Source organism: Thunnus maccoyii, chromosome 6, assembly GCF_910596095.1.
Source record: "Thunnus maccoyii chromosome 6, fThuMac1.1, whole genome shotgun sequence".
NCBI classification, from domain to species: domain Eukaryota; kingdom Metazoa; phylum Chordata; class Actinopteri; order Scombriformes; family Scombridae; genus Thunnus; species Thunnus maccoyii.
Window position 1 is genome coordinate 28,976,391 of NC_056538.1, and position 24,730 is coordinate 29,001,120.

General features: G+C 39.7%; 3 protein-coding genes across 3 annotated transcripts in view; 1 reads left to right on the forward strand and 2 right to left on the reverse strand.

The window, feature by feature from the left end:
• caln1 (calneuron 1) overlaps positions 1 to 24,730 on the forward strand; it is a 93,097-nt gene that overhangs the window by 58,794 nt on the left and 9,573 nt on the right. The window lies entirely within an intron of this gene.
• Positions 2,341 to 5,984, reverse strand: LOC121899427 (serine/threonine-protein kinase pim-1-like). Its single transcript, XM_042415246.1, has 9 exons — positions 5,846 to 5,984; positions 5,263 to 5,622; positions 4,696 to 4,863; positions 4,511 to 4,605; positions 4,315 to 4,362; positions 4,006 to 4,203; positions 3,719 to 3,899; positions 3,436 to 3,606; positions 2,341 to 3,321 (listed from the first exon to the last, which is right to left on the reverse strand). Exons 1-9 carry the CDS (start codon positions 5,895 to 5,897, stop codon positions 3,230 to 3,232), a joined length of 1,365 nt encoding a protein of 454 aa, XP_042271180.1. The 5' UTR covers positions 5,898 to 5,984; the 3' UTR covers positions 2,341 to 3,229.
• LOC121899429 (serine/threonine-protein kinase pim-1-like) lies at positions 10,931 to 14,469 on the reverse strand. Its single transcript, XM_042415248.1, has 9 exons — positions 14,233 to 14,469; positions 13,649 to 14,008; positions 13,076 to 13,237; positions 12,892 to 12,986; positions 12,696 to 12,743; positions 12,387 to 12,584; positions 12,096 to 12,276; positions 11,816 to 11,986; positions 10,931 to 11,701 (listed from the first exon to the last, which is right to left on the reverse strand). The coding sequence occupies exons 1-9, from the start codon at positions 14,282 to 14,284 to the stop codon at positions 11,610 to 11,612; spliced, it is 1,359 nt and encodes a 452-aa protein (XP_042271182.1). The 5' UTR covers positions 14,285 to 14,469; the 3' UTR covers positions 10,931 to 11,609.

A 24,730-nucleotide genomic window follows, 5' to 3' on the forward strand; every position in this document is an offset into this window, starting at 1 on the left:
GTGAATGAGTGCAGGAGGTCTGGCTGCTTGCTTCTGACAGTTCATTTAGTTCGTTTTAAGCTGAGCCGTATATTGAGTAATAAGCTTAAAGTAACTAGAATAACACGTGTTAACTACTGGTGTAACAGGCATATGAACTGCGGATTAATTGCAAAATTCAATTTCTCACTTAAGACAAAGTAAACAAACTGCTGTAAGTACAAGTCATGGGCAGACAGCATGTCGCTAACGTTAACAGGGATTTCGAAGAGCAACGATCAAACCAGCATCTAATTCGGTTCCGAAGTGACATTTGAGTTATGTTTACCTGCTGTTTAATGTGCCGCAGCTGAGCAGCTAATTAGCATCTAGCTGCTAACTGACGTTAGCGGTGAATGTTTGTTATCATCAAGTTTTGATGATGTGGACAGAGGCTGTTTCATTCACTGTTTAAAAGAGGAAGGTTTCATGCCTCATATTACAATAACTGAGCATTTAATATTTTATATATTTTATTTTATTTTATTTAAACATTGGACATCTTAAATGTTTTCATTTAAGACCATGGGCAAAAGTTTCTTGCTGTTTCTGGCTGTAAGTGTGTTACAGAATAAATGGAAAACAAAGTTTTATTTGTCACCCCCCTTTTTTCCCGCTGATCCTAATAATGATCTGATCCGTGACTCAAATCCGTGATACGATCCGAACCGTGAGTTTTGTGTTATATATTTCTGTATACTAAGAAAATATATTGGAAACACGTGTAAATCATGTGATATGTTGTCTGTTTTTGATGAGAACATAATTTTTTTGTCACAACAGAACAGTACTATAAATTTGAATTTCACTTTGTTGGTAAAATGACACATTTGCAGGGCTGTAGTCAACCAAAGAAAATCTTAGTCGACTGAAATCGTACGTAATCTTCAATTAATTGATTAGTCGCGGGTGGGTTGGGGGGTGTAACGGGACAGAGTGCACAGTGAACTCACATTTCTCCGTTTCGCCTCTTCCGGTTAGGCTAACCTATTGTTGCTAACTTCGGAGCTAACCTCCTTCACTTTTGCAGCACTTGGGGAAACAACAGACGTGACTTTTTAGCATTTATTAACTGTTACACTTTAGTCTGTACTGTATATTTACTGCCAGACTGAGAACTTACCGCTAACCTTTTCCTCTGCTCCGCTCGCATCCACCGTCACTTTCCCGCCGCTCTTTCCCCACTTGCTACGCAAACATACTAACCACTGCCCTATTCCTAAACGGAGTTACGCTATCGATATTTAGCGTTATTTTTGGCTTTTAAAAATATGTTTTGGCCTGGAGGAGGTTCGTTGATAATATTACAGGAGAGACACAGATTCAGTAAACGTTCAGTAAACGTTGGGAACCGTTAGACCCAGCAGTCTCCGTTAGGTTGGGCGAGTTCAAAGTTGCGAAAACAACGGGGGTGTTTTGAATACACCCCCGTTGTGTATTTGATCCACTACATGGCTAAAATGAGCACTTCTTTGTTTAGAGACATTATGTACATGCTGAATGTCTTTAAAGAAGCAGCCTTCTCACCACTCAAGCAAATTGTTTTATTGGCATATAAAATTGCCCCCCAGCCCTCTGATTTCATCAGATGGGACAATAATATAGTTTGATGCAGTTTGTTGTAAGATTCCATGTTGGTTTTCCTCCTGTCCTCCCCAATGTTTTGAGTCACCAGCCGCCACTGATATATATATATATATATGTGTGTGTGTGTGTGTGTACACAGACACACAGGTTGTTTTTATGAACTGTTCATATTAAACAAAAACTTAAACTCCCAAGAATGAATACATAATGATTATTTAAGTTATTTTTATTTGTTATTTTAAGTAGTATATTTTTACAAACCATGCTGCAGGCAGACAGTAATTAAAATATTGGGTGACAAAATAATCTCAACTCAAGGTCCACTTACTAGCTTTTTCAGAGCTTTCAGCCACATATCACGCTCTTAATCAGTGAAAGGAGCTGACTTTTAAATTTCTTGTCAGTCCAGATGCCTTTTCAAAAAGTTAAGTTTCCCTATAATGTTTGAAATTATAGTATTGTTTTTCAGAAACAGTGTGGCATCATCAGGAAACTGACTTATGTTTGATAATTAAGTGATACTATAAAGTTCACCTGATAAAAACAAACAAACAAAAAAAGAATTTCTGCACCTAAAATAAATACAGTGAGTTGAAATTTAGGTGACGAGCCCTGGCTAAGAGATAAACTACTGCATATATTGGTACAGAACATGATATCTGTACCAATCTGGCTTGTCTTTTTGATAGTCCTGCAACAAGCAGAAAACAGGCTGACATCAAATGAGCAGATGAATGAATGGCTGAATGATATTTATTGTCATTATACTCAGGTACAATGAGATTTCACATGGCTTCTCCTGATGTAGTTACAATAAATAAATAAAAGCAGTAAAGCAGCAGTTTAAGTTGTTGATTTTCCTCTGTTCATTACACAAACTATTGCACAAACTGTCTGTTGGTCAGTTTGATAGTGTTAAGAAGAACTTATTTGCTATTTTATGCACTATTTCAATGTTATTTTTGTGTCAGATGAAATTACTATTAAGATAAATGTAAAATATTATTAAAAATTTAAAGAAAGAAAATTTATATCACTCAAAAAGCAATAAGAAAGATTATGATGATTCTCTGTGGTCTAAACAAAAAAAATATGACTCTTTCATTTTCTTTTTTTAATGTTTATTTTCATGGACTTATTGTGGACATTATTATTGTTATTGTTGTCTTTATGATTACGTTTGTCATTATTATGACATAATGGCTCTTTGGCTCCTAATTGCTCATCAGCAGCAGCTCCTGACCCAGCCCAAGCTCTCTAAGAAGACGAGGAAAAACTCCCCAAAATCCTGAGACTGGAAGGAGGAAAATGGGAAGAAACCTCGGGAAAGGCAATTCAAAGAGAGATCCCCTCTCCTCGGATGACTGGGGGTGCTACAGGAACTACAAGTGGGGAAAAAAGTAAAAGTATTAAAGTAAAATGTCCAAAATAATCAGCCGAATTAGATGATTCCAATTAAAAACGGTCCAGTCGCACTCGTCCACATCCGCCTTCCTGTCGAAGAGAAAACAGTGCTAGTGATATTCATGTAATGAGCGGCCGTAAGTGGAAAACAAATCTTGATTGATGGCTGATGATTTTAAATGTGTGTAGGTGTGTGTGTGTGTGTGTGTGTAGTGTTGGTTTATCTGAGCCATGGGTGGTGCTGTAGTTGGTCAAGTGTGGGTCGCCGCTCGGGAACTTTGTTCAGACATTTCTGCAAGAAATCCTGGCATTCTGGAGAGAAAGAAGGAGAAGAAAGATGAAGGCAACAGCTTCAGCGATCCATCGAAACGTGAACTAAAATAAACAGAATTATGTCATGTTTGCCTATAAGCATGTTTTTCATACCTTTGGACAGCTTGTTGCTGATTTTTGGCTTGTTGTCCTTGAACTCTCTGGTCCTAAATGATTTCCTGTGCAGTATTTCATGCAGGACTATTCCCAGCTGCCAAACTGTTGTGGGGCCGGCACTGTAGGCATGACGACTGTACCACTCCGGGGGGGCGAAACATGAGGTACCTGAAATACACAGACATAATAAAGACTATGAGGATGAGGAGGCGGAGAGGCTTTCTTTAAATGTAAAAGTCACCGATTGGTGAAGAGCGGGAGTAGTACCCAGACATCATACCGTAAAAGACGCGGCACGGCGATCTTCTCTTAAAGAAGCAGCTCAAGCCAAAGTCAATGAGACGGACACGAGGGACGTCAGCGCCGGTCTCGATCAGGATGTTTTCCGTCTTGATGTCTCGGTGAAAGATGTTTTTATCCTGAAGTTCTATTGTAGCGTCCAGCAGCTGTTTCAATATGATCTGAGGAAGAGATAGAGAGAGGAGATGAGGGGAGAGGGAGTGTTTGATCTGCCAACATGGCCTTAACTTGCACACAAACACATATTAACCAGAATCCTCCAGTTACCTTGGCCTCCTCCTCTTTTAAGCATCCTCCGTTGGCCTCATTGTAGTCGAAGAGGTCTACAGAGGGGACTGGTCTCTCCAGGACCAATATGAGCTCCTCGTCCAGATCATACCAGTCCAGCAGGGACGCAGCTGATCCAGTCATACCGAGTTTTAACATCACGGCGACCTCCACAGAGAGCTGTTTCCCATTCTTATCCTGAAACATCAAAACAAATAGAAGGTTAAGGGAAAGAAGCTCCATAAATACTCATAAATCATCCATAATGCATTTAGTTCAGTCCAGGAAATGTTGGTGTTGCTCACTTACCACTTCTTTGCAGTACACTTTGTCGTTTTGGATGTGTTTAATGGCTACCTACAAGACACAAACAGGTATTTAGTTAACACTTTCTGAACATACTGTGTCGGGCTGTGTTCAGACCAACATGAAATATTAACCCTGCGTAAAAAAAATGCAGCAAAACAATGCAGGTTAAACATGAGAATGTGTATGTAACACTCACTGGTAAATTATCTGCTTTGCGGTAGCCGGCAAACACAGATCCACATCCTCCTTCACCAAGCTGGTTCCCCTCTTCATATTTGGCCTCAAACTCAGCTAAACAGTGACATTTTTGATTTAGTTCAGTTGTTTGGAACATTAATTCATTTCATGTTACTTACAGCCTTCAATAATCTATCTACTAACCTCTGCGGGCCTCTACTGAGGAGGTGGAGTCCTCCTTGGTCTCTTCCAAGTCAAGATTCCTCTTCTTCTTCCTGGTTGGTCCTTCTCCATCAGCAGTGGCTCTCCTCTTAACACCTCTCGGGGCCAGAGATGTACTGCACCCCTCTAATGGGTTGCTGCTGCTGCTCTCTACAGATGAGAAACACCCAGAGTAATATTAGATTGTTTATGATGATTTAAAAAAAAGTACAGGGTTGGAGTTGAGATTTAGGTAGCCTAGCTTAGCACAAAGATTTGAGGCAGGGGGAAGAGTTACCCTGGCTCTGTCTAAAGTGGAAAAAATATGCCTCCCAACACCTTTAAAGTTGATGCATTTAAAAACACATTTCTCTCTTCCCTCCAGTGGCATCTATCCATAGTTTTGTTTATATATATATTATAGATTTTTGACTTAAAATCCAACAGTTTGTGTGTGTTTTGTGGATTATTCATTGCATTTAGGGTGCTGTTTTTGCAAAGAGATGTTGCTATTTTTTAAATATAATTTGTTAATGCTGTGAGCACCAAAAATGGAATTTCATATCTCACCTCCATTGTTGTGGGATGAAGAGAAAAAAAACTTAGAGACAGATAAATTGGACAAATAAGACCAAAATATCTGCAATAAGCTTCGAGTGTCCGTTGAGGTGGACGCGGACTCCTTGTCATCCAGGTGAGGGTCAAAGCTTTTCCTCTTCTTCTGTGATGGTCCCTCTCCGTGTTCTTCGACTTTCCTCTTCCCTCTTTTCACACCGACACCTTCTTCTGAGCCGGTACAAGGTTCGGCTTTAGAGACCCTTTTCCTCTTCTTGGGGGTCTCCTTGTCAGGACTGGCCTTTCTTTTCCTGGCCCTTGTCCTGCAATCCTTTGCAGCCTGTGGACATTGTTGTGTCTGGCTGCTATTAATCTCTGCAAATGAGAAAACAGTGGAACATTAATTTGTTGTGAATTTTTGTCACTAATTGTATAAAATCATCTTTTTTTTAATATCAAGACACAGTTCAGACTCAGATCCCAGATACATTGTAAAGGTGAGAAAAAGTGCTCAGCAACAGGAATCTGAGAAATTAGTGCCAACTCATAAATGATATAAATAAGTATAAATAAGTGATTGCCAGTTTTTCTCACTTACTTCTTCTCCTAACAGTTGGAGATTGACAAGGTTTTGCGGAGTCTTTGTTCATGACGGCGTTTAAACAAGTGTTTAACACGATAACTTCGATACAACGAGCGAATGTTGATCCAACTATTCAGTATCTGACAGTTTGTCCTGCATTCTGAGGCTTTGATGAACGGAACACGGAATGTTGTGTCATGTTCTGTTGTGACCTCACGTCTCTGACATCACACAAAATGCCTTTGATCAAAATGGCTGCCGAATATTAAATGAGATAAACTGTGTATGTGAGGCATTTAATCATGCATAATATTTATTTATATATAAGACTATAATGATGATTAACATTCTTTAAGTTTTAGTTAAAAATATTAAAAGTCAAAAACATTATATACAGTTTATACATATTATACACATATTACACACACACACACACACACACACACATAAATAAATAAATTTATATAGATAGATATCAGTGGAGGCTGGTCCATAGAGGCAGAAGAGGTTGATCCTCCTCTATTTTTGAGAGGCAAAAGGGAGATCAAAATATAAAAAAGAGTATTTGGTTGAAATAAACCATTACCAAATCTCAGTATTTATAAAGTGTTTTTCTCTCTTCTTTGGAAAAAATCCGTTGCTGAAATTCTTATTAAAATGCTTCAACAGCGACACCTGCAGGTCAGGAGGAGAAAGAGCAGTGTGTGAAGTGGTGGAGGTGGAGTGGGGGACAGAGGAGGACGGGTGCCTGCTGTCCTCCGCAGGGTGGGATCTCTTACATTGGACTCAATGTATTTCATTTTTTTTCATGCTAATCTGTGATTGGCCATGACACATAAAATGACGCTCTTCCCTTACTAATCAACAACCAGAATGTAATGTTGACATCGAGTTGGTCCAATGATAGTTTCCAGATTTCATCTTCAATTCTCTCCACTGTAAGGCAGAGTAGCAGCAGTAGATAGATCCTTGCGTTAGCCAACGCAACAGTTAGCTTGATGTAGCAGCCTGAAGGACTCTTTATACATCCATGGAAGGACTGTTAAGGACTGTTGTTAAGCTAACGGGAGAAATTATCTGGATTGTGCAGCAGGACGCTGCCGTGGAGGCTGGAGAGAGAAGCAACCGGAGAAACAACCAGGAGAGTTAGCTTGTTTGTCATTGTTGCTAATGATATCAGACTGGTTAAGCAGCAGCCGCAAAGTTCTGTTAACTAACAAACAAGATGAGCAACAGCTACAAATGGACGTTATGACATGAATACTTCATCTCCATGATAGAAAGAAGAAGACGTCAGATAACGTGAGTCAGATACAGCTTCTCTCTCTCTGTCTCTTTGGTTGCTAATTTCATCTCTGATGCTTAAATGTCTCTGTGTGGCTTTTTTGTGTTTTTTATCTCCTTAACAAGAATGCAGCAGAGATCATATAATGTGTTGTGGGTAACGTTAGTGTGCTTGTTGAAGTTACAGTGAGTTGTCTGGACTCATTCATTCATTCGTTTTTAATTGAGTGGTTGTTCAGTCACCTGTTGATGTGTGATTAGTGAATGAGTGCAGGAGGTCTGGCTGCTTGCTTCTGATAGTTTCTTTAGTTCGTTTTAAGTTGAGTCGTATATTGAGTAATAAGCTTAAAGTAACTAGAATAACACGTGTTAACTACTGGTGTAACAGGCATATGAACTGCGGATTAATTGCAAAATTCAATTTCTCATTTGAGACAAAGTAAACAAACTGCTGTAAGTACAAGTCATGGACAGACAGCATGTCGCTAACGTTAACAGGGATTTCGAAGAGCAACGATCAAACCAGCATCTAATTCGGTTCTGATGTGACATTTGAGTTATGTTTACCTGCTGTTTAATGTGCTGCAGCTGAGCAGCTAATTAGCATCTAGCTGCTAACTGACGTTAGCGGTGAATGTTTGTTATCATCAAGTTTTGATGATGTGGACAGAGGCTGTTTCATTCACTGTTTAAAAGAGGAAGGTTTCATGCCTCATATTGCAATAACTGAGCATTGAATATTTTATATATTTTATTTTATTTTATTTTATTTAAACATTGGAGCATTGTTGTTTTCATTTAAGACCATGGGCAAAAGTTTCTTGCTGTTTCTGGCTGTAAGTGTTACAGAATAAATGGAAAACAAAGTTTTATTTGTCACCCCCCTTTTTTCCGCTGATCCTAATAATGATCTGATCCGTGACTCAAATCCGTGATTCGATCCGAACCGTGAGTTTTGTGTTATATATTTCTGTATACTAAGAAAATATATTGGAAACACGTGTAAATCATGTGATATGTTGTCTGTTTTTGATGAGAACAGAAATTTTTTGTCACAACAGAACAGTACTATAAATTTGAATTTCACTTTGTTGGTAAAATGACACATTTGCAGGGCTGTAGTCAACCAAAGAAAATCTTGGTCGACTGAAATCGTACATAATCTTCAACTAATTGATTAGTCGCGGGTGGGTTGGGGGGTGTAACGGGAGAGAGTGCATAGTGAACTCACATTTCTCCGTTTCTCCTCCTCTGGTTAGGCTAACCTATTGTTGCTAACTTAGGAGCTAACACCCTTCACTTTTGCAGCACTTGGGGAAACAACAGACGTGACTTTTTAGCATCTATTAACTGTTAAACTTTAGTCTGTACTGTACATTTACTGCCAGACTGAGAACTTACCGCTAACCTTTTCCTCTGCTCCGCTCGCATCCACCGTCACTTTCCCGCCGCTCTTTCCCCACTTGCTACGCAAACATACTAACCACTGCCCTATTCCTAAACGGAGTTACGCTACCGATATTTAGCGTTATTTTTGGCATTAAAAAATATGTTTTGGCCTGGAGGAGGTTCGTTGATAATATTACAGGAGAAACACAGATTCAGTAAATGTTCAGTAAACGTTGGGAACCGTTAGACCCGACAGTCTCCATTCGGTTGGGCGAGTTCAAAGTTGTGAAAACAACGGGGGTGTTTTGAATACACCTCCGTTGTTTTCACAGGTTATTTGTTAGTCTGTCCCTCCCGCTGCAGGGAATAATGGGTTGATCCTGGAAAGCTGTTGATGTAGCACTTTTCTCCTTATGAAAATAACACGGAGATTATTCGACCAATGAGAATTTAGTCGGACGAGAACATATTGACCAGCTAATCGACCAGCAGACTACAGCCCTACACATTTGATCCACTCCATGGCTAAAATGAGCACTTCTTTGTTTAGAGACATTATGTATATGCTAAATGTCTTTAAAGAAGCAGCCTTTTCACCACTCAAGCAAGTTGTTTTATTGGCATATAAAATTGCCCCCCACCCCTCTGATTTCATCAGGTGGGACAATGATATAGTTTGATGCGGTTTGTTGTAAGATTCCATGTTGGTTTTCCTCCTGTCCTCCTAAATTTTTTGAGTCACCAGCCACCACTGATGTGTGTGTGTGTATATATATATGTATATATATGTGTGTGTGTGTGTGTGTGTGTGTGTACACACACAGGTTGTTTTTATGAACTGTTCATATTAAACAAAAACTTGAACTCCCAAGAATGAATACATAATGATTATTTAAGTTATTTTTATTTGTTATTTTAAGTAGTATATTTTTAAAAACCATGCTGCAGGCAGACAGTAATTAGAATATTGTGTGACAAAATAATCTCAACTCAAGGTCCACTTACTAGCTTTTCCAGAGCTTTCAGTCACATATCACGCTCTTAATCAGTGAAAGGAGCTGACTTTTAAATTTCTTGTCAGTCCAGATGCCTTTTCAGAAAGCTAAGTTTCCCCATAATGTTTGAAATTATAGTATTGTTTTTCAGAAACAGTGTGGCATCATCAGGAAACTGACTTATGTTTGATAATTAAGTGATTCTATAAAGTTCACCTGATAAAATCAAACAAACAAAAAAAGAAATTCTGCACCTAAAATAAATACAGTGAGTTGAAATTTAGGTGACGAGCCCTGGCTAAGAGATAAACTACTGCATATATATAGAAGAGATCAAGGAGGACTTGCCACCTAATTCATTATCAGTATAAAATTATGTGGTACATGATTGTCCTTAAGAATATTAAAAAACAGCAAATGTGTGTGAATATTTCACCCTCAAACAATTTACAAAGACACATAAGTAGTTCTGTTCTGACTGAAGTAGCGCATTTAAAGGTATCCTTTGACGTTTCTGACCACTAGTAACGCTATGGAACAATGTTTTTATGAGTGGGTCCCCACTTTATTTACCTTGTGCATGCATATAATGACACACATACGGTTGAGGCAATACAGAATCCCACCAGTGGTTTTACACTATTCCAAAATCTACAAGGTGGTAAGGTGCCAAGAAACACAGTAATGCACGAACAAAGGAGGAAGATTGCTGGCAAGTAAAAGAGACTTAAACAATACAGGTTTCAAAATGTCAAAACAAAACAGTTTTCAAATGGCAGAGGAAATGTCAGGGAAACATACTCAACACGTTTGTTGACTAGTACTGTTGAATTATACTCTTGTGTAAGGAGTGTTTTTGTCCAGTTTTTAAAAAGGGAAGAAGGCCAGCTGGGTCTAGGATAGTCATGTTGGATTGGTTGGTTAGTGGGTTGGCTGGTGACTTGGCCCAACAGTTTAGTCCAGAGCAAGATACTATATCTTGACTGGCCAAATTACCAATATTGACACTTGTGGTCCCCAGAGAATGATTGCTAATAATTTTGGTGACTCCCTCAAGATTTCCACTCGTGTTACCAATTTTCCTTTAAGGCAGCCCCAGCGTAACTAATCACTTGTAGCATTTTTGTGGATATTCATGGTCCTCAGAGGATTAATCCATGTCTTTTGGTGACCTTCTGACTTTGCACAAGATAAAAGTCACAACCGTTCATTTCATGAGCAGGTTTATCCTCTGAGTTTAATTTGACATTTCAATGTGCTAATATTATTTATGTTTATCTGCAGTCATTCAGCTGATGAATGTTGAATTTAATCGATAATAGAGAGCTGTCTGACAAGAAGTTATTTCACCTAGTTATTCAAACTTTTTCTTATTTATCACTTCTGACTTGTCTTTTTGATAATCCTGCAACAAGCAGAAAACAGGCTGACATCAAATGAACAGATGAATGATATTTATTGTCATTATACTCAAGTACAATGAGATTTCACATGGCCTCTCCTGATGTAGTTACAATAAATAAATAAAAGCAGTAAAGCAGCAGCAGTATAAGTTGTTGATTTTCCTCTGTTCATTACACAAACTACTGCACAAACTCTTTCATTTTCTTTTTTTTTAATGTTTATTTTCATGGACTTATTGTGGACATTATTATCGTTATTGTTGTCTTTCTGATTACGTTTGTCATTATTATGACATAATGGCTCGTTGGCTCCTAATTGCTCATCAGCAGCAGCTCCTGACCCAGCCCAAGCTCTCTAAGAAGACGAGGAAAAACTCCCCAAAATCTTGAGACCGGAAGGAAAATGGGAAGAAACCTCGGGAAAGGCAATTCAAAGAGAGATCCCCTCTCCTCGGATGACTGGGGGTGCTACAGGAACTACAAGTGGGGAAAAAAGTAAAAGTATTAAAGTAAAATGTCCAAAATAATCAGCCGAATTAGATGATTCCAATTAAAAACGGTCCAGCCGCACTCGTCCACATCCGCCTTCCTGTCGAAGAGAAAACAGTGCTAGTGATATTCATGTAATGAGCGGCCGTAAGTAAAAACAAATCTTGATTGATGGCTGATGATTGTAAATGTTTGTAAGTGTGTGTGTGTGGTGTCAGTTTATCTGAGCCATGGGTGGTGCTGTAGTTGGTCAAGTGTGGGTCGCCGCTCAGGAACTTTGTTCAGACATTTCTGCAAGAAATCCTGGCATTCTGGAGAGAAAGAAGGAGAAGAAAGATGAAGGCAACAGCTTCAGCGATCCATCGAAACGTGAACTAAAATAAACAGAATTATGTCATGTTTGCCTATAAGCATGTTTTTCATACCTTTGGACAGTTTGTTGCTGATTTTTGGCCTGTTGTCCTGGAACTCTCTGGTCCTAAATGATTTCCTGTGCAGTATTTCATGCAGGACTATTCCCAGCTGCCAAACTGTTGTGGGGCCGGCACTGTAGGCATGACGACTGTACCACTCCGGGGGGGCGAAAGATGAGGTACCTGAAATACACAGACATAATAAAGACTGTGATGAGGAGGCGGAGAGGCTTTCTTTAAATGTAAAAGTCACCGATTGGTGAAGAGCGGGAGTAGTACCCAGACATCATACCGTAAAAGATGCGGAACGACGATCTTCTCTTAAAGAAGCAGCTCAAGCCAAAGTCAATGAGACGGACACGAGGGACGTCAGCGCCGGTCTCGATCAGGATGTTTTCCGTCTTGATGTCTCGGTGAAAGATGTTTTTATCCTGAAGTTCTATTGTAGCGTCCAGCAGCTGTTTCAATATGATCTGAGGAAGAGATAGAGAGAGGAGATGAGGGGAGAGGGAGTGTTTGATCTGCCAACATGGCCTTAACTTGCACACAAACACATATTAACCAGAATCCTCCAGTTACTTACCTTGGCCTCCTCCTCTTTTAAGCATCCTCCGTTGGCCTCATTGTAGTCGAAGAGGTCTACAGAGGGGACTGGTCTCTCCAGGACCAATATGAGCTCCTCGTCCAGATCATACCAGTCCAGCAGGGACGCAGCTGATCCAGTCATACCGAGTTTTAACATCACGGCGACCTCCACAGAGAGCTGTTTCCCATTCTTATCCTGAAACATCAAAACAAATAGAAGGTTAAAGGAAAGAACCTCCGTAAATACTCATAAATCATCCATAATGCATTTAGTTCAGTCCAGGAAATGTTGGTGTTGCTCACTTACCACTTCTTTGCAGAACAGTTTGTTGTTTGCGACGTGTTTAATGGCTACCTACAAGACACAAACAGGTATTTAGTTAACACTTTCTGAACATACTGTGTCAGGCTGTGTTCAGACCAACATGAAATATTAACCCTGCATAAAAAAAATGCAGCAAAACAATGCAGGTTAAACATGAGAATGTGTATGTAACACTCACTGGTAAATTATCTGCTTTGCGGTAGCCGGCAAACACAGATCCACATCCTCCTTCACCAAGCTGGTTCCCCTCTTCATATTTGGCCTCAAACTCAGCTAAACAGAGACATTTTGTTTTAGTTCAGTTGTTTGGAACATTAATTCATTTCATGTTACTTAAAGCCTTCAATAATCTATCTACTAACCTCTGCGGGCCTCTACTGAGCAGGTGGAGTCCTCCTTGGTCTCTTCCAAGCTCCTCTTCTTCTTCCTGGTTGGTCCTTCTCCATCAGCAGTGGCTCTCCTCTTAACACCTCTCGGGGCCAGAGATGTACTGCACCCCTCTAACGGGTTGCTGCTGCTGCTCTCTACAGATGAGAAACACCCAGAGTAATATTAGATTGTTGATGATGATTTAAAAAAAAGTACAGGTTGGAGTTGAGATTTAGGTAGCCTAGCTTAGCATAAAGATTTGAGGCAGGGGGAAGAGTTACCCTGGCTCTGTCCAAAGTGGAAAAAATATGCCTCCCAACACCTTTAACGTTGACACATTTAAAAACACATTTCTCTCTTCCCTCCAGTGGCATCTATCCATAGTTTTGTTTATATATATATTATAGATTTTTGACTTAAAAGCCAACAGTTTGTGTGTGTTTTGTGGATTATTCATTGCATTTAGGGTGCTGTTTTTGCAAAGAGATGTTGCTTTTTTTTTTTTTAAATTTTTAAATATAATTTGTTAATGCTGTGAGCACCAAAAATGGAATTTCATATCTCACCTCCATTGTTGTGGGATGAAAGGAAAAAAAACTTAGAGACAGATAAATTGGACAAATAAGACCAAAATATCTGCAATAAGCTTCGATTGTCCGTTGAGGAGGACGCGGACTCCTTGTCATCCAGGTGAGGGTGAAAGCTCTTCTTCTTCTTCTCTAAAGGTCCCTCTCCATGTTCCTCGACTTTCCTCTTCCCTCTTTTCACACCGACACCTTCTTCTGAGCCGTTACAAGGTTCGGCTTTAGAGACCCTTTTCCTCTTCTTGGGGGTCTCCTTGTCAGGACTGGCCTTTCTTTTCCTGGCCCTTGTCCTGCAATCCTTTGCAGCCTGTGGACATTGTTGTGTCTGGCTGCTATTAATCTCTGCAAATGAGAAAACAGTGGAACATTAATTTGTTGTGAATTTTTGTCACTAATTGTATAAAATAATCTTTTTTTTTAATATCAAGACACAGTTCAGACTCAGATCCCAGATACATTGTCAAGGTGAGAAAAAGTGCTCAGCAACAGGAATCTAAGAAATTAGTGCCAACTGATAAATGATATAAATGAGTATAAATAAGTGATTGCCAGTTTTTCTCACTTACTTCTTCTCCTAACAGTTGGAGATTGACAAGGTTTTGCGGAGTCTTTGTTCATGACGGCGTTTAAACAAGTGTTTAACACGATAACTTCGATACAACGAGCGAATGTCGATCCAACTATTCAGTATCTGACAGTTTGTCCTGAATTCTGAGGCTTTGATGAACGGAACACGGAATGTTGTGTCATGTTCTGTTGTGACCTCACGTCTCTGACATCACACAAAATGCCTTTGATCAAAATGGCTGCCGAATATTAAATAAGATAAACTGTGTATGTGAGGCATTTAATCATGCTTAATATTTATTTATATATAAGACTATAATGATGATTAACATTCTTTAAGTTTTAATTAAAAATGTTAAAAGTCAAAAACATTATATACAGTATATACATATTATACACATATTACACACACACACATAAATATATATATATATATATATATATATGGGGGGGGGGGGGGGCGCAATTGGTTGAGGTGGAGTGGGGGGACAGAGGAGGACGGGTGCCTGCTGTCCTCCGCAGGGCGGGATCTCTTACATTGGACTCAATGTATTTCATTTTTTTTCATGCTAATCTGTGATTGGCCATGACACATAAAATGACGCTCTTCCCTTACTAATCAACAACCAGAATGTAATATTGACATCGAGTTGGTCCAATGATAGTTTCCAGATTTCATCTTCTATTCTCTCCACTGTAAGGCAGAGTAGCAGCAGTAGATAGATCCTTGCGTTAGCCAACGCAACAGTTAGCTTGTTGTAGCAGCCTGAAAGACTCTATACATCCATGGAAGGACTGTTAAGGACTGTTGTTAAGCTAACGGAAGAAATTATCTGGATTGTGCAGTAGGACGCTGCCGTGGAGGCTGGAGAGAGAAGCAACCGGAGAAACAACCAGGAGAGTTAGCTTGTTTGTCATTGTTGCTAATGATATCAGACTGGTTAAGCAGCAGCCACAAAGTTCTGTTAACTAACAAACAAGATGACCAACAGCTACAAATGGACGTTATGACATGAATACTTCATCTCCATGATAGAAAGAAGAAGACGTCAGATAACGTGAGTCAGATCCAGCTTCTCTCTCTCTGTCTCTTTGGTCGCTAATTTCATCTCTGATGGTTAAATGTCTCTGTGTGGCTTTTTTGTGCTTTTTATCTCCTTAACAAGAATGCAGCAGAGTTCATATGTGTTGTGGGTAACGTTAGTTTGCTTGTTGAAGTTACAGTGAGTTGTCTGGACTCACTCATTCATTCGTTTTTAATTGAGTGGTTGTTCAGTCACCTGTTGATGTGTGATTAGTGAATGAGTGCAGGAGGTCTGGCTGCTTGCTTCTGACAGTTTCTTTAGTTCGTTTTAAGCTGAGTCGTATATTGAGTAATAAGCTTAAAATAACTAGAATAACAAATGTTAACTACGGTGAATGTTTGTTATCAAGTTTTGATGATGTGGACAGAGGCTGTTTCATTCACTGTTTAAAAGAGGAAGGTTTCATGCCTCATATTGCAATAACTGAGCATTGAATATTTTAAATGTTTTATTTCATTTAAACATTTGACATCTTAAATGTTGTTTTCATTTCAGTTTCTTGCTGTTTCTGGCTGTAAGTGTGTTACAAAATAAATAGAAAACAAAGTTTTATTTGTCTCCCCCCTTTTTTTCCGCTGATCCTAATAATGATCTGATCCGTGACTCAAATCCGTGATACGATCCGAACCATGAGTTTTGTATTATATATGTCTTTATACTATGAAAATATATTGGAAACACGTGTAAATCATGTGATATGTTGTCTGTTTTTGATGAGAACATACATTTTTTGTCACAATAGAACAGTACTATAAATTTGAATCTCACTTTGTTGGTAAAATGACACATTTGCAGGGCTGTAGTCAACCAAAGAAAATCTTGGTCGACTGAAATCGTACATAATCTTCAACTAATTGATTAGTTGCGGGTGGGTTGGGGGGTGTCACAGGACAGGTGCACAGTGAACTCACATTTCTCCGTTTCGCCTCCTCCGGTTAGGCTAACCTATTGTTGCTAACTTCGGAGCTAACCCCCTTCACTTTTGCAGCACTTGGGGAAACAACAGACGTGACTTTTTAGCATTTATTAACTGTTACACTTTAGTCTGTACTGTACATTTACTGCCAGACTGAGAACTTACCGTTAACCTTTTCCTCTGCTCCGCTCGCATCCACCGTCACTTTCCCGCCACTCTTTCCCCACTTGCTACGCAAACATACTAACCACTGTCATATTCCTAAACGGAGTTACGCTACCGATATTTAGCGTTATTTTTGGCATTAAAAATATGTTTTGGTCTGGAGGAGGTTCGTTGATAATATTATAGGAGAGACACAGATTCAGTAAACGTTCAGTAAACGTTGGGAACCGTTAGACCCAGCAGTCTCCGTTAGGTTGGGCGAGTTCAAAGTTGTGAAAACAACGGGGGTGTATTCAAAACACCCCCGTTGTCTTCACAGGTTATTTGTTAGTCTGTCCCTCCCGCCGCAGGAAATAATGGGTTGATCCTGGAAAGCTGTTGATGTAGCACTTTTCTCCTTATGAAAATAACACAGAGATTATTCGACCAATGAGAATTTAGTTGGACGACAACATATTGACCAGCTAATCAACCAGCAGACTACAGCCCTACACATTTGATCCAGTCCATGGCTAAAATGAGCACTTCTTTGTTTAGAGACAATATGTATATGCTAAATGTCTTTAAAGAAGCAGCCTTTTCACCACTCAAGCAAGTATTTTTATTGGCATATAAAATTGCCCCCCACCCCTTGGATTTCATCAGGTGGGACAATGATATAGTTTGATGCAGTTTGTTGTAAGATTCCATGTTGGTTTTCCTCCTGTCCTCCCCAATTTTTTGAGCCGCCACTGACTTGCAGGACACGTCACCTGTTGGTGTTGAAACTTACAGGTTACTGTAGGAGGAATTCTGTAATTTGAGGACAAAAATAAAGCAGAATAAACACAGTAAGCAGCTTATTTTACAATAAAACCTCAATAGTTTTAGCTATTATCCAGAATACTGTGTGGATGTAAATGCAGTTAGTCGGTGCTGAGCAGTACAAAGTAACTGTACCACCAATCAGTCTTGAGTCAGGTTGATAAGTCTCCTTCTAACCAGCGCTGAGGAGACATGAATGGCGCTGTTTGAAGTTCTGCTGGTTGTGGAGAAGCAGCAGCAGCAGCAGCAGCCTCAGGCCTCCTAAGAAGTGAAAGCTCATCTGACTTTGCCTCTTCTTCTGCCTGCTCTCTGTATCATATAAAGTCTCTCTGCATGATTTAGAAGAGACTTTTTTTTTTTTTTCAGAAACAGTATGTGACATTTTTGTTCCCTTCTCCTCATGGCGACCCCTCCTCCTTATGTTCCGTGTAGCTTTAATTACATGAGTCAGCTTGGCTACCTCCATGATTCACTTCATTACAGCTCTTTCTCATGCAGACCGCAGCTCTGAGAAGTGTCTGCAACACATTACTGCGTTTTCTGCACAGTCGCTTAACTGAACACACACACACACACACACACACACACAGAGGAGGGTCATTTGTGTGCCCAGAATTTTAATGATGTATCTGTCAATCAAAATAAATGCCCCTGACTATATTATACTGACATGCTGGAATGGAGAAAATCAGTTGTCAGTTAACTGCAATTGAAAAGACAAGACTAGTTTCTTGTCGTTCATCATTTCACAGCACAGTTCGGCGCGCTAACATCGCATGAGATGAAGCTTAACCTTTTTCCTCCGAGCTACACTTCAAAGTCCCATCAGGGCTGCAGACAGCAAGGCTGAATGTTGAATATGGATATGACTTCAAAAGATTTAGGCCTTTTTGCTCATCATTCATCATTTAATGTTTTAGTTTGTTAGCATTTCCTGAGATGGTTGGAGTTCAGGTTTTTCTACCATTTGAACTTTTTTTTTAAAAAAAAAAAGCTGCACAAATTAACATTTTCCTGGCTCTTAAGTGCAGGCTTTGAGTCCTCGGTGACTAAAACAGAGCAGCTAATGTGACATTTCTGTGGAGAGGATTTTAATTTCAGATACACGAGTAGGCAGGTGGGCCGACACGATGATGCACTCTGTTTTTCCCCTGCACCTCATGTTGGATGTTGTTTTTTTTAAAGTCTTTTGCTAACAGAGACAAGAAAAAAATTGCAAAGTAGGCAAAGTCTAAGATCTTTACTGTACGTCCTCTCACTCCAGTGTTGCTTCTTTGAAAGTATGAGAAGTGGAAAAAAAGTACAAAAGTGAAATAAGCACACTTTTAGAGCTTAGTGGTTGATATATGGTTCTGCGAGCCGGTCTGATCTGTTGCTCTTGGCTTGGATTGGACTGTAATTAGGTTTCAGTCACATTGGTAAAAGTTTCAACCACTTTTTAAGATGTGAAATGTGGTATATTGTACCATAGGTTTCAGGCTTTTTGGATGGTTCCTGTTGACAAAAGCTGCTACCCTTTGGGCTTAATTAAATCGTGTGCAGGATATTCTCAGGTGCTATTGAATGTTAAATCTCCGAGTGACGTGCTTAGAATTAATTTGCTCTCCCGTTTTTACCCCATCTTCAGGCCATGTGTGTGTCTCTCGCCGTTCGCGAACCATTCCTCCGTTTGTTCCTCGTTTTTCTTCGGTAAAGACAATGAATTACATGAGACAGGGCGTATAGATCCACTGAATCCCACTAATGAGGGCCGTGACCCTCAAGGCAGATTCCCTTGCCTGCTCTGCTCCAGGGGTTAATGGGAGTAATTTCACCTTGATTAATCATACTAACAGTAATTGGCTATTGATAGCTCGCTCCATTGCTTCAGGTAGTCCCACTTCTTTGCTCACTTTCCTCAGATTGCCTCTGAATGGAGCATTTTAAAAGGTCTACTGTCCTTTTGATTCGCTGCTGGCACATCGTGTTATACAGCAAATCAAATGTGAATGTAAAATGAGGGGACTTCCTGAAGGGGAGAGTATTGCTCTCTGCTACTTGAGTTCAGATAAATTTCTGCAGACTGTTAAATACCTGATGTGAGCGTTTATCTGAACTTCTTTGATCAGAGTTTTCTGTCGCTTGCTTGTGTCTGAAGAAGCCAAAAAAACTACTTTAAGTATTAACTACTTATGTTGATGTTCTGGGGCTCTACTGGAATATCTTTGCATGATTTGCAGTTCAAAAAAACTTCTTATTTATCTCATACTGGTCCTTTCATGCAGCCCCTCGGTTCAGCCTCTGTCTGAAACAGGCAGTTTTAGCTCCTGTCTCTCCCGATGAGCCCCCTCTGCTCTGATTGGCCAGCTTCCGGAAGATGCGTCTCAGCCACAAGTCTCTTCTTTTTCTTGTTCTTTTACTCAAAATGTCAACTTCTCAAACACATCTGTACATGTTCGAGTCGGAATCTGATCCGAAAAATGAGAACAAGCCGTGGAACAACCTTAGCAATCAAGGCTACGTAGAGGACGGCTGTTTAAGGGCAAACGCGACGAGCCGATGTCAGCTGTTCAGAAGCGTTCAGAGCAGGTTGGAGCCCTGACTTTTGACTTGCAGGGAACATTTCTTCATATGTTAACCTCAAGTTTTGGGACTTACATCATGTTTAAAATAGATATATGACATCATAACAGTATATAAATAACAGAAAACCACAAAAAAGCAATAATATGTCCCCTTTAAGATGAAATTTTGTGTGACTACATGATTCTTTGTCTACCAGCTGTTGATCAGTGTTTAATACAGTCACTGGAATGCACATCTGTTAAAGACCTCAACACAGGGGTCTGGCTTTTTTCCTCTGGTTCTGAATACATGAAGGTTTTTGTCCATAAAATCCAAAGTACAAGTCCATTTTCATCAACGTCCCATGTGCCCAATGTTTTTGTCACTTCCAGCACTCCGGTGACTGGTTCAAGATATGAGCTCCAATTTATTTTCCCCGCCTGCCGGGACTCTCGTGGCGCACGTTATGTTTTCTTTTTTTTTCTCAATTAATCTTCTGCCCTTTGACAGCCGGGTGACACAGTGGTAATGGAGACATACATTTCTCCTGAAGGCCCCGGAGCCCCTTCTGGCGGATGGATAGGCTGTTTTAAAAGCAGAGATCGATAAAGATGCTGAGCATTCATTTTAACAGCAAAAAGAATGTGCACGTGTTAGATCTCGACATTAAGCACAGATAGAGGAGAAGATAATTAATCTACTAAGCTTAGTCTGGCATTGTTACCTGTGGCGTGTCCTAGAAATACAGTTAAAATGTATCATGTGGAGTCATTTACTGCAGTTGTTGGTTGCTGAACCCTTTAATATTTGTTGAATGAATTTCTGGGTTTCATACATGCTTAGGTTAATGCAGGTTTTGTGAAATGATGAATTCTTTATGCTGAGATTTGTCTTTGATATTGATGCAGATAAATAATAAGCTTCACTGTGATAACATGGTGTAAGAACACCAGGACAGGTGAAGAGGAACAAATTTGCACACAGACAACAGACAGTTCAGGAAAACATTAAGGCTACAAAATATAAGAAATGTAAAACATGAAGGTTACTTTATTGTCTTGAGACTGAGAGGTGTTTTCATGGCAGCATATTCAGATACCGTACTGTGAATAATGCAAGAGTGTGTGTAACATGCTTTGTAAATAATAAACATCCAGGCAATAAATATTACCGACCATAAGCAGTAGAAAGGTTTCCAATGAGGGATGTCCTGACAAGTGATAGCTCAGAGATCGGTAGATGGGAGTCGTGTAATGACGAATGATTTCTGTATGACTTCTCACACGACGTACAGCAGCCTTTGAGGTCAGTGCTTACTGGCTAATAGCTGTCAAAACCAGTGTCAGTGGGTAGAATCTCCCATTGCAGTTCGTGTAAACATATTCAATAAGTGGATTGAGTTCAGTCTATCGAAAATATCATCTTTTTTTTAGTGGTATTGTTTCTTGTTAAACTGACAGCTGCAACTTCCGAAGCCCAAGAGGATGCGAATTTGTTCCAAGGCAATCGAGTTATCTTAGGTGACAAATCATGTTGCAATTGAAAAGACAATGGCAATGTAGTGCTGTCATAAAGAAATAATTGTATTTTGAGGTACTGTAATCCACATCTTAATCTTATCTCAATATTTTGTCCGTGATGTTTCTGTCAACACCGTGTAGCCTTGAGACTTGATCTGATTTTGTGGAAGAGGCTCATCTGATCTCACAGGATCTGACACCTTTCTAACAGCTTCGGAGGTTTTGTCGGGTGTCTGTCTTCATTGTTCACATTGTTCCATTGTGCAAGTTTGTAGGTTCGTGTCGCTAATTTGAAATCCTTTGTTTACCTCGTGAAAATACAAGATCTCTGTCTGTAGACGCACTTGTGGCTCCGTCTCACTTGGTTGTCAAGCTCATATAAAATTCTGTCGTCTACTCCAGACCTTTGTTTGGTTGTTGTTGTTGTTTTTTTCATTCAGACGCTGAATGGCAACACCCTTTGATTATATAATCAGTTGTGTGTTACTGGTAGGACGCCTCAAATAAGTGATAGAAACAGAAGTACTATCAGATACCTGCCACCTCACAATTTACCAAAATAAGCTTCAGACACCGACAATGAAGTGAGTGGCAGATTTAAAGAGACATTGTATTTATAAAAGAGAGTATTGAGTGTCTGTGGCTACACCGTATTGTTCAGCATTCAAATCCAATGAGCTTGTCTCCAGCTATGTTTCAAAAGCAGTAATATTCCTGCCATTAAAAACAAAAACGCTTGCCAGCCCGTTGTGTTGAAATGTAGATTAGCAAATGCATATAATTGGATTCTACAGTGTGTGTGTGTGTGCGCGGAGCATTATCTGTAGCTGTATAATGTGGCTTTTACTGCAAAGGGCTGAACTCAGCAGATGGATGGATGCTGGCTCTTGGCACCTCGTCACAGCCCGAGCGTGTGCGAGCAGCTGAACACGCCTCGTTTAAGAGTGCAGAGAGGATCGCAGCTTTCTCTTCACGGTGACTCCCCCCCCTTCCGTGTCTCGAACCCCAAAATCCACTTTGCGGTGTGAAGGAACGGGCATGCAATCGATGAGCAGAATTGATCGAAAAAGTTCACGGTTTAATCCAAGGACAGTTGTCCTATCAGCATGAGAAGATAAACCTCAATCCATCTCCGTAGGTTAAGCTTGATGATGCTTATGGTAATTATAGTTTTTATTGTATTTTTAATACCTAGGTGAAGAGATTTTTTTGTGGATGATGCAATTTTTCAAGATAATACTTCTGTAATGTGTTCTCATGGACTCATGTCTCGCTCCCATAATCCTCAATTTACAGAAAAATACAGTATAAAAGCAAAATATAAGATATTGATGGCAAAAAACAGCCATCAATTAGCATTTGTTATCTTGTTGCTGTCATGACCTGTTACACTTCCTGTAAAGTAATAAGGTGTTAAATTATAACCAATGCATTAATATTATACTTTTACAAAAGTCTGAATTCATGTTGTGAACAAAACTGTCCATTTGTCAACTTTATCATTAAAAATCAAGCAGAAACAATCACTTTGTCTTTCCAGTCAGTTTATTCATGCATAAAGTAGGCCAATCGTCTCTCCTGCCAAGATTTAGAGAACATAAAATTCTGGTATTTTACCCATTAGACTCAAGCCTCCTTATCAATAATGTCATCAGTTTGCAATGATTTGTTTACCACATTTTTCTGTTCACTTGAAGAAATGCGTTTAAATGAATAAAACAAAAAAACTAGGATCAATAATTCCTAAAGACATAGTACATGAAATATCCTGTTCTAGTCCCACGCTGATGATGCTGAACACTCATATTAAAGTAATGATATTTCTCCTCTGTAATGTTTGTTTAGGGTTTCACAGAACCTGCATGGTTCTTAACCTACTGCAGCTTTTAATGCCAAAATACACTTCCCTGAAAATCAAACCTGTGGTGTTAAAGATTAGAGAGTCTTCTGTATCTTGTAACACATTTCCATGCAGGTTAAAGGAGAGAGACTGTAATGACCACACCACTCACGTCATTCTGTCTGGGATTCAGTTTTATTTCACTACAAGGCTCCTTCTGTAATTTAACCACCACGAGTCTTAACAGTTTGTAACATTTCCAACTTTTCCAGAGTCTCTGTTAAAAGCCCTTCATCCTGAGGCTTGTGTTTGTACTTCAGACTGAACTTCTGTGAAGAATGTGTGATAAAGGCACAGGGTTCGGTATAAAACTGCAGGTCACACAACACCGGGTGTCCTACGAAAGATCTTTTCTGTCGGAGTCCAGGGGCGTCATTCTTTTCTACTCTCCTTTCTTTCACCATATTCTCCCATAAAGGTCACTCCACGCTTGAATGTGAATATAGTCTGAGCGAGTCTGCGGGATGTGGAAAGGGAAAATAAAATGGCTTTTTCTTATCTGCCAGAGGAGCGCTCAGTGAATAAATCCATCCTCTCCGTCTCCTTCTTCTTCTTCTTCTTCTTGCCAGGCAAACGAAGCTCCGGCAGTCTCTTGATGTCCGCCAGCGATGGCGTCGTTAGGAGCAGCGAGGTTGCGCAAATGTCGGGTAAACACAATTAGGCCGCCAACCTGTCACCCCCAGGGGGGAGAGGAAGTGACACAGGAGTTGGCTGCGACTCGGAAGAGGCAGATGCTGCAGGATCGCTCTAGGTGGATCTGTCTGTTTAGGACAGATTAGCGTATCGTTCTTTCTCAGGGGGAGACGAGAAATAATCAGAGCTCCGCTGTCTGTGGGGCATCTCGTCTGTTTCTGAAGAAGAAAAACATCTGTTTTATGTGTTGCGCACGATGATGAAGATTAGATAGATTATAGGCAATTATAGACGAAAAGACTTTGTGAGATTGTGAGAGAGTTTGCGTTGAAGTCTGGGGACACATTGATGATTGTTTCTGTGAAAAGTGTCTGCTGCAGCTCGTTAGCATCAGACGGCTTTCACTGGAATAGTCTTCTGCTGGAAGACGTGTGTGTGTGTGATGTCTTCACAAAGTTCTTTCACAGTGTTTGACTGTTAATCAAAATCCATCATAGTTTCCAAACTTTATATAACATGTTTTGAGGACCTGTGGGCATTAGCGGAGTCAGCAATGCAAGGCTTATCCATATTATAGCTAATTAATTTTATAGCACAGCTGTTGATAACCTCAGTACAGTGCTGCATGTTTTTTTCATTGCTACTCTTCTTTAAAAAGATAAATATATTTAGTAGTTGTAGCAGCCTTTAATAATACATTTTCCAATTTGCTTTATAGACCAATTCAGAATACAATTATATAATTTAAATGACAGTAAATACATACATGCATACGGTAAATGTAGCAGCAGTAGTAGTTGCATTAATATTTAATTATTATTTTAATGTTTCCTACATGTTTCAACCTATCTGAGTGTTCTGCACCTTATTTTATGTTTACATGTGTGCAGCCAACATACAGAATAAGCATTTCTGCTGTTCATTATTTAT

Excerpts from the sequence above, each read along its gene's own strand:
- LOC121899427 (XM_042415246.1), bottom strand. The coding sequence starts at position 5,897 with ATGAACAAAGACTCCGCAAAACCTTGTCAATCTCCAACTGTTAGGAGA. Across the intron at positions 4,864-5,262 it reads TTCATCCCACAACAATGGAG|AGAGCAGCAGCAGCAACCCA; the intron begins GTGAGATATGAA and ends TCTCATCTGTAG. Across the intron at positions 3,322-3,435 it reads CAGCAACAAGCTGTCCAAAG|AATGCCAGGATTTCTTGCAG; the intron begins GTATGAAAAACA and ends CTTTCTCTCCAG.
- LOC121899429 (XM_042415248.1), bottom strand. The coding sequence starts at position 14,284 with ATGAACAAAGACTCCGCAAAACCTTGTCAATCTCCAACTGTTAGGAGA. Across the intron at positions 14,009-14,232 it reads TCCAACTGTTAGGAGAAGAA|AGATTAATAGCAGCCAGACA; the intron begins GTAAGTGAGAAA and ends TCTCATTTGCAG. Across the intron at positions 12,585-12,695 it reads AACTGTTCTGCAAAGAAGTG|GATAAGAATGGGAAACAGCT; the intron begins GTAAGTGAGCAA and ends TTGATGTTTCAG.